This window comes from Ammospiza caudacuta, chromosome 3 (genome assembly GCF_027887145.1).
Source record: "Ammospiza caudacuta isolate bAmmCau1 chromosome 3, bAmmCau1.pri, whole genome shotgun sequence".
NCBI lineage: Eukaryota > Metazoa > Chordata > Aves > Passeriformes > Passerellidae > Ammospiza > Ammospiza caudacuta.
The window spans coordinates 30,611,685-30,628,456 of NC_080595.1; the positions used below are offsets into that span (position 1 = coordinate 30,611,685).

Sequence of the window (16,772 nt, forward strand, 5' to 3'; positions counted from 1 at the left end):
TCTCCAACATGCAGCTCCTCTGGGCACTTCCACTCTAAAGCAGGGCACGGATTTGGCCAAGATTTGGCATGGATTTGGCCAAGTGCTGGTCTTCAGTGACAAAAGGGGAATAGCAGACTGACACAGGGACTCTTTGAGGGCAACTGGCTAATGGACCTCCAGCATTATCCAAGACAGACCAAGAAAACTACATTTTCTAACTACAGGCAGAGGATCCTTCTCACACACAGTGATGCTGTTTGTGTAGAAGTTATTTTTGATAAGCAAGGCCTGACATTTAATCTGATGCTTTCAGATGCATTGCTTGTATCTGTTTTCAAGTCAGTGCATTTCTGAAAAGGATACTGTTTCATTATATTATTTAAACTGTAAATATTAGAAGGAAAAATGTAATTTCATTAAAGAATTAAATATAGAATTGAAACTAATGCAGTGAAAGTAGGTTTAAACCTTTGTTAGTAGAAACAAAGCAAACAAACAAAAAAACCCCAGTGTCATGATACTGCTTTTATGTAGTCAAAACAAGAGGAGGATTTTACATGCTCTGTAAAATTACACGTGCTTTATCTGTGAAGAATTGCACTTAAGATGAAAAAATGAGAAAAACAGCACTGTAGACTGAATATCATATCAAATGCGTGTTGTGCTCTGTCAGAACATCTTGTTCATTACCTGTAAGCACAAAACTTTTTGGGAAACCTTTCCAGAAGAGTTGGATTTCTGGGGGGAAACCTTTCCAGAGGAGTTGGACTTTAACTTTCTCACATCCAGGTTGTGCATACTGTAGCAAAGTCTACAATCTGGATGATAACCAAAGGAGCAGATCTGTGTTAAAACAGAATTATTTCCTATAAGAGCTTTAAAAAGATTTCCAGTAGCTTTGTAAAGTCAGTAAATCATTCAAGAAGCTGAAAAAATGGATCTTTAATTGGATTTTCAATTATTTGTTACATATTCTTTGTGGAAGAGTCTTTCTCTTAAGGAGCTGTGATATTTATTAGACATTAGAGTTTTGCTTAATCCCTAAAAATGAACAAAATTGATAACATAAAATTAAACATAATTGGTAACTGGTATTTCTTATCTCTTTATTGAAGGGCAACCTACAACCATTGCTTTTAGGTTGTTCTTCAGCATAAATAAAAGGGGTAGCTTTGTGTACAAGGCTGTGTTTATTTACGGAGAACTCACTTTAGAATAGGAGTGCCACTCTGGCCATCCCACAGATGTGTCATCTTAGGGTGAAAAACAACTCTGAGTATGAAGTGTTTGTATAACATTATTGTGTGTGGAGCTTAGCCTCTTCTGTGCATAAATAAATTTGCTGTTGAGGAGTCAAGGAGTTTAGCCTTTGCTCTGCAGTGAAAGACATTGGTCTCTGTTTCTTCATCTGTGCTCTGTTTTTTTTCCAAAGATGTCCATCCATTGGCTTAATTTAAGACAATTTTCTAGAAATTCTTTAATCGATACCTTTTATATCTAAAACCCTCAAAACCAGGATTTATTCCAATGTTTGTAAAAGAATTTGAGACTTTTTTTACATTGAGTTGTTCTCAGACTTTGAATTTTCTATGTATTGTTATTAGGCACTGTACTGTTGCTTGGACAACTCAATCATGTACAGAAAAGCTTGCAGCAGACCAAAGTTGGTGTTTTTAGGCCATTGTAATAATTCACAGTAGCTGAAATTCAAAGAATGACAGGTGTTAACTGCAGATCAAAGTGTTATATGCACCAAAGTACTGAGTGCATGGATTCAGTTGGCAATGGATGACCGAATATGGTCCTCTCCAAGTCTGATAGTCTAGTTTGCCAAAGCAGGAGTGGCTCAGGGAATGTCTGTAAAGTCTGTTTTTCATTAAAAATGTTCTTTGTTGCTAATTCATCCTCAGCTTTTGCTTAATGCATGCAGAATATTATGATGGTGTTAGTGATAGTAAAAAAAAAAAACCTTAAGAAAAAGACCCACTGCACTCTGAAGATTATTTTCCCTAATGTTTTCACACTGAGTTATATCAAGTTCATTTTATACTTCCTCTACCGTTAAATATCATGTACAATTGGAATAGGAATTGATTAAGAAGAACAACTTCCTTCCTTTGAACATTTTGCTGAGCATGTATTAGTATCAAAGTGGGTTATTAAAGACTGAACCTCAGATCTCTATCAGGAATTCTAATAAGTAATCAATTCTGGATGGAGTTTTTTGTTCTGCTTGATAATACGTACTTTTACTCTGCTTTCTTACACTTGTATCAGCACTTTGTGAATGTACAAGGACATGGGGATGTTGGGATTGTTTTCTTCTCCTGGAGATCAAGTGAGGTGAAAGTCTGATCTCTTAGGAGAATCTAACTGTATAATTACTGTTAAGAAGTTGTCAGTGTGCTTGATAAAGTGTAGAGGACTTAATCCCAATTTAGCATGGATTTACAGATGAAGCTTTAAAAGAACTAGAAGTTCCTGTGCTAAGCAATGAAAACCTTTGCCCTGTGCTAATTGATGCTAAAAATGAATAAAAATTACGCAAAACTTAAGGAAGTTATTTTGCACTGCTGGGTACAGAGGATTATTTTTATTTTTGAAAAATACCTACCTCTGCATAGCATTTGAGTTTCCCCAGACCTGTGTGTGTGACAGCAGTGCTGATTGTTTCTCCCTGTGTTGCAGCCCCCAAGGACAATGAAGAGCGTGTGTTCCGCGAGCGGATGCGCCCCAGGAAGCGCCAGGGTGCCGTGCGGCGCAGGGTGCACCAGGTCAATGGACACAAGTTCATGGCCACCTACCTTAGACAGCCAACGTATTGCTCGCACTGCAGAGACTTCATATGGTATGCAGCACCTTTGGCTTTGCTTTCTTTGCAACTTTGAGTTGGGGAGCTGGCACACCTTCCTGTCTCACGGCAGTGAAAGTGGTATACAGCAGCTTCTTTTCCTCTTTATTTTGACATTTACCTGTCAACAGCATTGCAGATGATAACAGAAGGCTGTTAAACCTCCATCACAAATATCAGAATTGGTTGTATTTGGGGTTCTTCTCCTTTGAGCCACAAAGTTCCTTATTTCCCTATCTAATGCACACTAAATTCCAGGTAGACAACCAGTCTAATATTATGGAAGAACTAAGTATAGATTCAGACTTTGATATTAGACCTTTACATTTTGTCACAATGACGGAATTATTTGTTACATGATTAAGAATCACCTCTAAGAAATGCAAAGCTTCTTTGCATCCCACTGAAGTTAATGGAATATCAAATGGAAGAGTTGATGGAATAACTTCTAATGACACAGAGATTTTGGTGCTCAGTGTACAGGGTCTTTTTTATTACAATGTACAGCAAGAACTCCCTTTTAGAAAATATGCATTATTTTGAGTATTTTGATTTTTCAGATAGGGAGAAGTGGTGGAGACATTCAGTTTTCAGTTGTTTTTAAGGAACTCCTGATATTTTCCAAAGTGACCTAGAGATACTGATTTGCACAGAAGACCTGATGTGATCGAGAGTAAATATTTCTTAGGAGTGTGTAATAAATTGGTCTTTCTCAACGTAAAATGACATGAGATGTGCATAAACTCAACTGCATTCTTCTAAAAAGTGCCTGGGGGTTGTATTTTTTGTTGGCTAAGGTGATTTCAAATAATACTGACAAATGCAATCTGTCTATTTAGAGGTCCGCTTGGTGATGATTTACCATTTTTTCTCCTTTTCATGCACCTTTTGGCTTTGTCTCTTGCACTGTAGTAAATCTGTCTGTACTTCTGACTGCCTTCATGATTTCTCATCCTTTCTGTTACCTCTCAGCACCTGAAATGTTCCTACTTGGACCTGATCTCAGTCCAGGCATGCAGTTATCAGATGATTGGTTATGAAAAGCTTTTCTTTAAACATGTGCACGTCTAGTAAAGGGAAGGAAAAGATATTTTCATTTTTAAGAATATTTCCTCTTCATTTTCTAAAATACTTTATTATTTTTCAGGGGTGTAATAGGAAAACAGGGATACCAATGTCAAGGTAAGAGATATTCTACATAAGGACAGTTTAAATATATTTATTATGTTATATAAGTAATAAGATATTTTTATCAGGCATCATAAATATACGAGGCTAAGTATTTAGCACATGATAATCAGAATAAGTTTGTCTCAACAAGTATACAATGTTTGCACTGAGTCACAGTAATTGTTTTCAAAACTGTTGGTCTTAAGCATTATTTATGAAGTAGGACTTCAGCAAACAGCCCTGAACATCAGATCCCAGATATATCTTCATGTGTATCCATCTAGGGAACCATATCTGCGGATCTTGGCTTCTTCAATTTTCAAGTCTTGCATTTTAAAAATGAGAGCTCTTTATTCTGCTTAAGATTCTGTGTTTAAAAATTCCAGGTAATTGCCAAGACTGTAGTTTAAATAGATGAGATAATTATAGAGGTCATCATTAGAGAAGGTTATAGCAAAGACTGCACAAGTGCTTCATTTTCATCTCCCATTTTTCAATTCAATTTTTTGTACTCCTACTTCTTTATGCCTCTTGGGATGATGTGTTAGTACTTAACTCTCATCTAACAGGTAGAAACCATCAAGTTAGTGATGATTTTTCAGTTACAAAAGACTTGCTGCAATCTCATTTTAAATAAGTAAATACCATTTTTTATAGATCTTTACATGCTATAGTAACAATTACTGTATTAACACACAGAGCTATCTGGTGTGGAGAGGTACCTTGACTTCTGATCTAATATTTTTTTCTCACAACAACAACCAAAATTGGAGGAAGTGAGATTTGTTACTTCACTATAACAGTTTTTACTTTGCTTAATGACCTTGAATTTTATGGTATGATAGACCTAGTAATTATTTATCTTATCTGTCGTATCTGCAAATGTTATTCATTGATTAAGTAATCAGGATGCATATTGGCAAAACATTTTTTCCTCCTGAAACCTTTTACTGCTATCAACTTAGGATAATGCGTTACAAAAAGAATATTTGACTTTTTTTTCTATTCTTTTGACTTTTACAATGACTTATCTTCTTATCTGTTTTCTTTTAAAAGCTCTTTAAACAGGAATTGTTTTTGTTATTGTGTCTCGTAATGTGGAGATCATGGACTTCATCAGATAAACAAATCACATATGTAAAAATTGAGAAAAATTGTGGTTAACATTTCAGAAGTTAATTTGTAGTTTTGCGGATGAGATATTTGGCAGATATGCTTTAGTTATCTTAAAATTCTTTGGTCTTTTGAAAGTCCATTGTCTTCTGTTTTTGTAAACCAACTTATTTCATAGGACTCACCAGTCACTTGCACACTTTCAAGTCCCAGTGGTTCCAGTCTTCTGAGATCAGACTTCTGCTTTAAAATTAATCATCATGAAAACTCATTCTTTTATCTGTTTTTGTCTTTCTAGTTTGCACTTGTGTAGTTCACAAGAGATGCCATGAACTTATAATAACGAAGTGTGCTGGCTTAAAAAAACAGGAAACTCACGATGAGGTAAATGTTTATAAATTAATTTTTCTATGTAAAATTCTGTCTTTGATCTGTTCAAAATAATATTATCTCCGCTGTTGAATCAATAGATGCTACAGACTTTTTTGTGCCCTTCTGGTCATTTTGTGGTACTTTGGAATGCTAGATTGCTATCAGTTTCATTTACATGGAAATTATCATACAGAAACTTATTTCGAACTGGATTACTTTTTGTAACATCTGAGCTCAGTTTCAGAGAGCTCTTTCCACTCCTTTTCACTTTTAACATTCTCTCTCCATTTCTGAGTTAATACAGTTCTTGTTAGTTTAATTCAGAAGCAGCAGGCTGGGATCCCTCATTCCCAGGCTGCATTTTGTGTGGCTCAGCCATCAGCGGCTGATCAGAGACTGGGATGCTTGGGTGGGTATCTGACACCAACATAAACAACTGACCAGAATTTGCCTGCAGTCTCACCTCAACAAAGACTGCATCCAAACTGTCAAAATGTGATTATGTTTTTTAAAATAGTTTCAGCCCTCAGGTATAAACAGCAAATGTTTTTCTTTACACAGAAGCTTTTGGGTTGTGCTTCAACAGAAAAGCAAATGTATGCTCACTGGCCTGCTGTGTGCAGCAGCAAGGGCCTGCTGTCTTTCACCACAGGCTTAGGTGAGGTGGTCCTTGGGTGATCACAGTTCCTTGGACACACAAAAAAACCTACATTTCATAATTTTATTCGCTAAAAACCTACATTCATAGGATTGAAAAAGCCTGCCTTTAAGTTACAAATCAGAGTTGTATGTAATGGGGCAGTTGTAATCTACTCTTTAGACTTCAGCATGAGTTTGACTGAGGCACTAACTCATGATCTCATTTTTTCTGTGCAATTCACTAGCATTGTCCTTACTGGGACCATTCTGTAATACCAGGTCCACAACCAGTATTTTGCATCCAAAATGTGGTCACATGCATACAATTGTGATAAAGGACTGTGTTGGGCTAGTGCTGGTTTTGTGTAGTACTCACAGGAATATACAGGTTTATATTGTGCAGGTTTATATTCCCAGGCTCCAGGCTGGTGGAGACTTGCATACTTTGCTGATGGTCTCATTGTTTAGAAGGGGTACTAGATCACTGGAGAAAAGCCAGCGGTAATAGTAAGGGGAAGGAAAAACATGAAAATAAATCTCCTGCAGTGCAATGGCCACTCTGAAAACTTATCAATTACATCCTTTAATTAGTAAATAATCATACCTTGGAATCCCTGAACACAACAGGTTATCATTGTCATTATCATGATCCAAAGAAGAGTGAGATATGAAAAGGTAAAGCATTTATGATATATTTCTTTTTCTAGTCCTGTATTAGTTTGGCCTCGTGTTCCTAAAACAATTGGGAGTGACTTCCTTGCCTTCCACATTGAGATCTTTCCTGATAGCTATGTATTTGTTGTTCCCAAAAGTACTAGGAAGTAGACTTTAGTCTTTATCTCTTGGACAGCAGCAGCCCTTCCCCCTCTTTTCCCCAGATAAAGTAGTGAAAAGAATTCTGGAGTGTGTCTAATGTGATGGTCATCATCTGGGCACAGATCTATTTCATCTCATTTGAATTCTGTTTCAAAATGCAGCAGGGCCTCAGCATACACTGATTGCAAAGAAATGAATTAAAATGAAATATGCTGTGCTGTCCTTTTTCAGCAAGTGGGATCCCAGCGTTTCAGTGTCAACATGCCTCACAAGTTCAGCATTCACAATTACAAAGTGCCCACCTTCTGTGACCACTGTGGTTCATTGCTCTGGGGTCTTTTGAGACAAGGTTTACAATGCAAAGGTAAGGCACCACTTCAGAGCTTTTCTTTTTCTTTGTGAGTGACTTGGAGACTTGGAAAGACTTCATGTCACTATGTTAGCATGTACAGAAGTAAATAGAAAATAAGTAGTGGAGCAATGTAAGGATTTCCATTATGGTTAGAACATGGTCCTTACCCTGTAGGCAGCACCAGTCAGTAACAGATGCAGAGGTCAGACATTAAGAAACACATTTTGCACTCACTCTTCTGTAGGTTTATTGCCACTCAGGATATTAGAAGTTAACAGAAAATGATGAGCATGACAATTTGCATATCTTCCATTTATATGCCTTTTGTGTTTTCAGGTTTGTTAAACTTTTTAAACATCAATATTCCATCTACTTTTCCCTTTAATGCCATTTTCAAAAATTGCTGGTTTGTATTGGTTACAGTATGTAGAACCTGTCCTGTGTCCCCATGTCCAGAATATGAAATATTCTAATATCCAACTAAATCATCCTTTGTGATGGTCTGCTTAGCCCCTCTATTCCAGAAAATAAAGGATTCACCATGTTCTGCCACTTAAGGACTATGTATTCTGTACAGGATCTGTATGTGAAAATAAGGCTGGAAGGGGCATTTGTATAATTTTAGTTGTCAGAAATGTTGGATTCCATATCTCATTATTTCAAGCAGATTTACATAAAGGGTGAGAAAAGAGTACAAACAATTGTAAACCAAAGTAATATTTTAGAAATGGTTAATAAAATACTTCCATTTGTAGGTGGAAGGAAATGATGTAATGAAGGAAATTATTATCAAGTTCTTAGAAAGTAGTGCCTAATAGAATAGTGCCATTTTAATTTTGTTATGCCTCAGGAACCTATGGATAGGTCCATCCTCATAAATACAAAAATCATGTACACTTCTCAACAGCAGAAGCGTGGGGTCACATGTATAAATATTTTATCTATAAAACTATATCCTTTGCAGTGCTTAGGGTGACACATAACTATAGGTGAAGGTCAGACCTGATGTTTCATGTCACAAGTTGCTGAGTAGCAAGGGAAAGAAGAGATTTCTTTCACAGCAAAGTTATACACAATGAGACTTCTGAAGTTCAAGCCTTCTCTTGTGGTTCCAGCCAGTGAACAGTGAGGAAATCTTAGGCTCTAAATGCTGTTACTTTGCAGCTATTGAAGATTTTGCTCAAACACTGTCTTAATTATGATGGGGATGTGTTCAGTGAAGACTTTTCAATTAAATCTGGGCTTTTTTCTCCATTCTTTTTTTTTTTTTTTTTAATCCAGAGTTATAGTATCTCTCTACCTAATCTGGACATTCATGAGTTCTCTTTCATATACTAACTCAAGTACCATACTGTTGATAACTGTTGTTTCTCATACTGTGTAGCAGATGCCTAGAAACAATAGTGCAGAGAGTCGATGTTGCTTTCTCCCTGTTCATAAAATTATTGCCTATAAAAATGCTGTGTTCTCTGCATGAAATCTAGAACTCAGCTGAACTGAAAACATCATTTTCTCTGTGCTTGGTTTTCTCTCTTTAACAAGTGCTTCTTCAGAGGTGTACTTCCTTGCCCAGTGTGGTTATTAACACTATGAGTATACAACAGAGATTTATTCTTCTTCAGGTTTTTTTCACTGGTTATTCCTGTGCATCTTTTTGCAGCAGGAAAATTTTGTGTAGTCCCACCTTATGTATGTATTTTACAAAACACATACGTAAAGTGGGACTGCACAAAATTTTTCTGCTATTTCAAGCAATTTGGCTCCTCTATGTCCACTTCTATGGTTCCTAGCTCAAACATTTTACCTACTGCTGAGGTTTTGTCACTGAATATACATTCATTGGAAATACCATGTTTAGCTGTTTCTTTTTGCTCTTCTTGTGAGCTAAAACATATTTAAAAAGGAAAGTCACCAGCCTTCTGAAGTGCATGGTTATGGCCAGATTCAGTGCCTCGGTATACTCTAAGTGGCAAATGTGTTTTTTTAGCGGCTGTACAACGAAAGCTTTATTGATGAAAAATATAATGAAATGTAACTTTATAAATACATATTTTTATGTTTTCTTTTTCTCTAAAAATAAAGACGTGATAAATTTGAACAATTGAATATTAGTCTAGGATTTAATCACACTTGCAGCTGTGCTCTCTTTATGCCTTGCTCCACAAGAGGGCACTGAAGTCTCAGATAAAATAGGTCATCTCCTAACAAATCCGCAGTCCCTGAGTTTTAATGGAGCTGTGTTCTTGCCTCTGCCCCATAATCTGGAAGCAAAGTAACCTTTTTCTTCTCCTCATAATAATATAATAGTTTCAGGAGATTTAAGGGAACGAGCTTAGTAACAGGATTGCCATATAAATAAAGTAGGTGTTTAACCCTTAATTTTTATTAAAACTTAAAGTGCTGTCAGTTTTATGGCTGCCTACATTAGAAGCTAATCTACTTCAGTAAAATAGTGTAAGAAGCAATAATACATAAGAATTTAATGTTGTACTTTCCATAGTGGACAGTTAAAATCCAAGATCTGAAGGAATTTTCTTCTAATTCAAATTAGTTTAAGAGTTTACAATATCATTTGCTAGTGTCATTTGTTCTTGTGTCTGTTCTGGGCACTGTATGAAAATACAACTCTATATTATCATATCAGAAGAATGATAATCAGGCTAATAACTTTAGCATTGAAGTATACCTTCAAATTCAGCTAAGTGTTTTCCTACTGAGATTGTATTTGTTTGAAAAAGTTATTGATAGGTTTATATAAGGCAAATGCATGCCAAGATAGTATTTAATTTACTGTATTACTGTGTGTTTCATTGCAGTTTGCAAGATGAATGTACATCGACGCTGTGAAACAAATGTGGCACCAAACTGTGGAGTGGATGCTAGAGGCATAGCTAAAGTACTTGCAGATCTTGGAGTCACTCCAGATAAGATCACTAATAGTGGGCAAAGGAGGAAAAAGGTAATTTTACTACATATTGTCACATTTTAAAAAATCAGAGAAGTATGACTGTATTGTAACTTGATTGGTTGGGATTCAATCCTACTCGAATGACTTGCACAGTAATTTTTTTGTATGTCAGTACAGACCTAAGACTTTGAGTTTTGTTTTGTAAGTGTAAATCACCTATTCTGAACTTTGGTATGAAATTCATTTTGACCTGGTACAATGTTGCCGATCTTGAGTGTATAATTTCTGGAGGGATTTTGAGGAAGGACATTTGACAGACAGACAATGTCTGGCAACAGTTAAAAACATAAATGCCTGTTATGGCATCAGAATTGGCATTGAATAATTGATTAATTGATTGATTGGCAGACAGCACTGCTCCATAGTGTTGTAAATGTTGATAAACAAGCAATGTGCTGATTCTCATGAAGAGGAGACGTTTGCCAGATTACAGTTCTGGAGTTATCATGCCTTTTGTAGGAAAAACCAGGCTGTTGTAGAAATAAAAAGCATAGGTCACCCCAAGTGCATCCGAAACTGGTGCAGTTATCCCTGAGTGATGATGTGTATCCTGGATGACAATGAGTCCACACTTTGTATTTCTGTTTGCATGATTGCCACAACAGACTCATTGGTCTCACAGAAAAAGGCAATTTGGGCCATAATTTCTTTAAACATTGACAGTTGCTTCTGTTCATTTTCCTGCTTATTGCACACTGGGATCCCTTGTAAGCTGTTTCAAAATGTTACAGAAATGTAGGAAACTCCAGAATGAGTTAATTGATCTGACACTCCTGGGAAAAGGTGTTGCCATGGTGTTACTGTGTGAGGTAATTTGCAGTGCTTGCTGATACATATGCAGTTAAATATATTTACTGGGTGAATTTGAATACAGACTCAATGTGGCGTCTCAAAACTTTCCCACTCACTGGGTATATACACTAAATTTATTTCATCCTAAGAACCTGCTTTCCTTTCAGTTGCCTGCTTTTTCTCTCTTTGTACCATGGCTTCCATTTAGTGTGATGCCATCTCCTGTATGGCTGAGGTTCTGCCAGTGGGAATCCACAGGGGTAGAAGATCTTCACTTTCCTTCATTGTTCTACCTCTGAACTAAAGTTGTTGAATTACATTTCCTCATGGCACAGGAAGATCACCCCTTTTGGAATTGTTCTTAGCTAATTGCAGGTGCAGAGACTCAACCACCGGTTCCGGGATGTGCGTCGTCAGAAGAAGATAGATCGAAATCAGCACCAACATCTCCATGTGATCAAGGTCAAACAGATCCTTTTATTTCCTATCTAACATATTTTGTCACACATGTTCCTGTAGTAAAAAATAAATCTATGATCATGAGCCTCTGTAGATGCAAATCAATAAAGCAGTTACCACCAGAAATTAAAGCATTTAAAGTTATGAACTGTAAAATCTTTTTAAAAAAGACTTGTTTTTCATTTAATTTAAATCTGTGAAATTAGGTGGCTTTTAAAGGGAAAATTATAAAACAGTCATCTTAAGACATTATTAAGTTTACTACATGGGTCCTTGTGAACAAAATATATTTATGGAAGTAGTTTATATATTCTGTTGTAAGACTGGAAAATGTTTTAAATAGTAACACAGAACTTGAGAGAGAGCCTTTATTTACCTGAAAACCCATCCGTTAATAAATTTTTGAGATAAAATTGACTCCTTGTAGTTCCATGTTGAACATTTGTAATAATAAAAACTTCCATCTAGACAGGCTATGCTAGCATGTCCATGTGATCTCTAGAGGCTTCTTAAAACCATGTTTCCTTTCAGCAATTTATTTTATGCATAGGTTGGGACACGGGCATTTTAATCTTCCCTGATATGACCTGATTTCATTGAGCTGAGCTGATAGACAGAATGTGTATTTCAGCAGCATTTTTTGAGTCTGATTGAATTGTTTTTAAAAATTAGAAATCTGTGACCTTTGAATCCAGAACTGAGTTAAATTTGTCAACCTTTTGATTTCACAAAACGTTATTTTCATAAAATCATTATTTTTTAAAATATCTGATGCTTTGTTTAAAATAAGAACAAAGATTTTTGTCTAAATTCTCTCTTTGATTTGACATTTATAGCTGTGCAGTAAAGTTGTTGTTTCCAAGGCCATCAGGCAGAAGTACCATGCAGGAGCCTGGGGCAGACCCTGAGGACTGTTAGTCACCAGGACTCTCTGTATTTAATACTGAGAAACCTTCAGAACCATTTAGCAGATCTACACAATTGCTGCTTGAAGCAGCACTAGGAAGTGGTCAAACACTTTATTGGCAGGCATCTGATAACAGCTGGAGCTGAATAAGATGCTCCATTCATGTTGATTTCAAGGAGTGGGACGCCCAACTGTCCTTTGAACTTTTGGAGACACAGCTCTAAAATGCTTAAGCAGGAAGATGAGTAAGTGCTGCAGGAAGATAGGGATATTCAAAACAAAGTGCTTCTCTGTGGTACAGGAACACCCAAAGTCACTAGAACAACTATTTGGCTACTATTCTGACTTATCTTTCAAGTTTTGGATATGTCATCTTCTTAAGTTCATTTTAAAAGGCCACCCTTCCTGTTAGAGCAGGGGTTTGGCTGATTACTGTAAGGTGGAGAAGCAGTTTGCTAAATATGTGTTCTTAACCACAGAGTGCTCTTGAACACAGCATTCAGAGATGATGGGTGTCCCTTCCCATGCTGATACAGACTAACACAGGCTGGTCTTCTGACAGTTGGTCAAAACTAATTTTTCCTCACATTTCCACAGAAATCAAAGAGCTGGAAAACAACATTAGGAAAGCACTATCTTTTGACAATCGGGGAGAGGAACACAGAGCAACAGCTACAACATCAACAGACAACCAGCTTAACAAACCTGGGGAGAATGGTGAAAATGGGGAGGTCAAACAGGCCCAGAGCAAGAGAATAGGTCTTGAAGAGTTCAACTTCATCAAAGTATTAGGAAAAGGCAGCTTTGGAAAGGTGGGTAGTTTTTCTCTTCCCCTTCTTTTCTTTTTTTTTTTTTTTTTAAGCTAGTGTTCAGGGGTGGTTTTGACTGTACCGATTTGGAAGTGTTCATATTGACATTCAGGAAGCGCTTCCAGCCTAGGGGTTTTCTTTTACCCAATAGATCAAAAGTATCAGTCTCCTGATGAGCTGGCCTTCTCTGCTTTAGCTCACTTTGTTAACTACAGTCGAGCCTTTTGGAACAAAATGTCAGTGGTTCATTAGAGCTACATACATACTGTTCAACAAAATTGCTTGTGGTCAAGCAGGAAAAATCAGGTCAGGAGTAATGCTGTGGGGTTAATTCACTTTCTTGATAATTCCCAGTTCAAGTTTACTTAATTCACAGAACATTGTGCATGCTTGTTTTTCCTCAATGGGTGTGTTCAGAGCTGGAGGAAGCAGAACTGAAGCATTTCCACTCAGATATGACAGTGCTGCCCAAAATACAGTGTAAGCAGCAGAGATGTAACTCACCAGAGCTCCCATAGTAGGGAATTGGTGAGGGTGAAAGGGACATTGCTGTGTTTAGAGGGCTTGCAGGTTTTCTTTCCACACTGCTGTGCACGATGGAATCAAAGAGGAGGACTGAAATATGATTCTGTTTCAGAAGTACACTCTTCCTTCCTTGATATTACGGGAACTTCACATGCAGGGAACAGGGTGAAGCAGTTCTTTTGTGTCCCTGTTTTCTAATCCTTTCTCTGAAGAGTGTCCTGGCTCCAAGCCAGAAGTGACCTTAAACAGAATATAGGGCCTGAACCTTAAACAATAGTAGTAGTTAAAATCAACAACTTGAAAGCAGCTGGAATGGTAACTTTGGATTGTATACAAAGTCCATCACACTCAAATCTCACTACCAGAAGTGGGAGATAAAAGTGGGAAATAAATTTCTGTTTTACATCAACTTCCTTGTTTAGTTTTTGAGACCTCACTAATACATACTCATTAAGATACTTAACTAATAAACAGAACAGATACATTCTGTTTCAAATTTAAAGAATTTAGAGGTGTATGCTTCTAAAATTACAGTACTTTTTATTTTATAACTTGCAGCTTCATTTAGGCAAGTATGTAACAATCTTTCTATTTTCAGGACAGTCAAACTCATATGAAACCCTGCATTTATGGCATCTGTTGTCCATACGTAAAGAGAATTTTTCTTTGGTTTAGGTAATGTTAGCTGAGCTAAAAGGAAAAGATGAAGTATATGCAGTGAAAGTCTTGAAGAAAGATGTCATACTTCAAGATGATGATGTAGACTGTACAATGACAGAAAAGAGAATTCTGGCATTAGCACGGAAACATCCATATTTAACACAACTTTACTGCTGCTTCCAGACAAAGGTAAGCTACATGAGTCTTTTACCAGCTTCTGCCCAAGGAATAACATTGATTATTTCCAGATTGAAAGAAAGCAGCATTAAAAGTACAGCAATATTTTGAAAATATTTCTGGTAAGTTTTTTTGCCATTTCAGTGGTATTTTACAGGAGCATTGGCTGCTGCTGAAAAGCATAACTACTATTACCTTGTAAGTACCAGGAGATGGCAGTAAATGAGTTAAAAAATTTTAAAAATCCACATGCATAAAATGCACAAAAATGGCATCTACTGAAGTGCCATTTTCTGTTTCTTTGGTACATTAATAGGGCGTATCACTTGTTGAATTAAGTCCAAATGTTTTTAGCATCCAGTGTGGAATACTTGTGTGTAGAATTGCAGAAAAGCAATGACTAAAAGATCTTCCAGCAAAATTGTTAGGAAAGATAAATAGTACAGTGGGAAAGCCATAGGAAAATGGCTAGCAGGATCAAGATTATGGTGGCTTGAATATATAAACAGCAAACACTTAATAGGTTTATACAGTTCTTAAAATAGTGAAAATGTGCTAGGATTTTATATGCTTTGAAGTTGGCACAAGCAGTGGCCCAGGAAGGCATGTATGTCTGTGGAGGGTGTTTCACATTCAGAATTTTATTATGTGTGAACATACTCTTAAAATGTCTTAACATATTATTTTAAAATTTATAACTAGAATTAAGCATGTTGTTTCAGATGAAAGAAGTTATTAAGGGATTGTAGTGGGGTGAAGTATAAACTCTGTGAACAGAAAGGGACTTTTAGGACTGAGTGCACTCCTTGGAGTGTAAATAAATATATCAGCAGCCTGATGTGAACCATGTGTCAGAACATTGGTGAAGATCAGCAGTACATAAAGTAAATTATGACAGAAGATTCTCCTGCTACTCCTCTGATTTCCTGGAGATTCCTTTCCTTTTGTATTTTTGGTCTGCTCTTTTCTCTTTTGTACCATGCCTTCTGCCTTCCTCCTTGCTCTCCAAAGCCTTTCATCAAAGATATTCAGAAGTTTTTCTCACTGCCTTCTCTCTTCCTAGATCTCTTAACAGAGAAAAACTGCATTTTGTGGCTTTTCTTGAGCTCAGAAGAACTCATACTGAAGTGGTTTATAGTTACAAGTCGTAGGCCAGCGTCTCTTATCAAACAATCAGAACTACACCAAGTGATACCTAATCAAATTAAAAATCCATAGTTGAAAAATTGAAGGGTTTTCTTGAGCATGTCATATGAAAAATTTACAAATAATTCTTTCTAAAGGAATGAAAATACCAAATACCAAAATATATGAAAAAGCAAAAGCAATATGTCTGCTAAGAGTCCATATGATTTATGAATGGCAACAAATGAAAATGTACCAAGTAAATTAGTCACTGAATGATTTTCTCAGGCTCAGTAGAAAATCAGGTAGAGAAACTTGCTTGAACAAACATATTCTGTGGTTAAAATAGCTTCATTGAGACAAAGGCTGTAGTACAATGAGTTTTAAGTGTGTTTCAAGTAGTATATAGTTACTTACATTGCTATTGTGTGCCATGGCATGGTGGCTGTACTTTGCAGAACTGGTCCCTGAAGTGATCATGCTGGAATTAAATTTTACATTTCAAGTAGAACGTATTTGTTGTATACATCCAGACTTAATGGGAAGGTTGAGTCAGTATCCATTGTCAAAGCACTCAGAGGTTGTATTTATGTAATGAGATTACTTGCTTTGTTCCTCTTCCACAAAAATGCAGATGTAGAAGTTTGACTTTGTATGCTGCAGTGTTGTCCTTCAGCAATCAGCTGAAGACATTGCAGAAAATTTGCCTAATATGCTTTTTACAGTAAGTACGTTTCAGTATTATTTATTTTTTACATGGAGCAGACTTTTCATTAGTGTCACTTACTGAATGAATCTGTTATTACCACAGCAAGTAAGGGATAATATTTTAAATTACTTTGGAATACAGATATTGTGCCAAATAATGCCTAACACTGACATATATTATGTGTCATACATTAAATGCACATATATAATGTACACATATAATGTACCTTAATGTACACATACCTGTACACTCATTATATGTGTGGTTTTAGCCCTATATATCTAATTTCTTTTAACAATTCCATCTAGCTTCCTTTCTTTACAGAAATACTCTTGGGACTGGTATT

At 36.4% G+C, this 16,772-nt stretch overlaps 1 protein-coding gene across 1 annotated transcript in view; it reads left to right on the forward strand.

Moving 5' to 3' along the window:
• Positions 1 to 16,772, forward strand: part of PRKCE (protein kinase C epsilon) — a 287,329-nt gene that overhangs the window by 174,602 nt on the left and 95,955 nt on the right. Inside the window, exons 3-10 of the mRNA XM_058801080.1 lie at positions 2,671 to 2,830; positions 3,981 to 4,015; positions 5,415 to 5,500; positions 7,175 to 7,307; positions 10,112 to 10,254; positions 11,421 to 11,517; positions 13,019 to 13,233; positions 14,431 to 14,604. Of these exons, the coding sequence (XP_058657063.1) occupies positions 2,671 to 2,830; positions 3,981 to 4,015; positions 5,415 to 5,500; positions 7,175 to 7,307; positions 10,112 to 10,254; positions 11,421 to 11,517; positions 13,019 to 13,233; positions 14,431 to 14,604 (1,043 nt within the window). The remainder of the gene's footprint in view (positions 1 to 2,670; positions 2,831 to 3,980; positions 4,016 to 5,414; positions 5,501 to 7,174; positions 7,308 to 10,111; positions 10,255 to 11,420; positions 11,518 to 13,018; positions 13,234 to 14,430; positions 14,605 to 16,772) is intronic.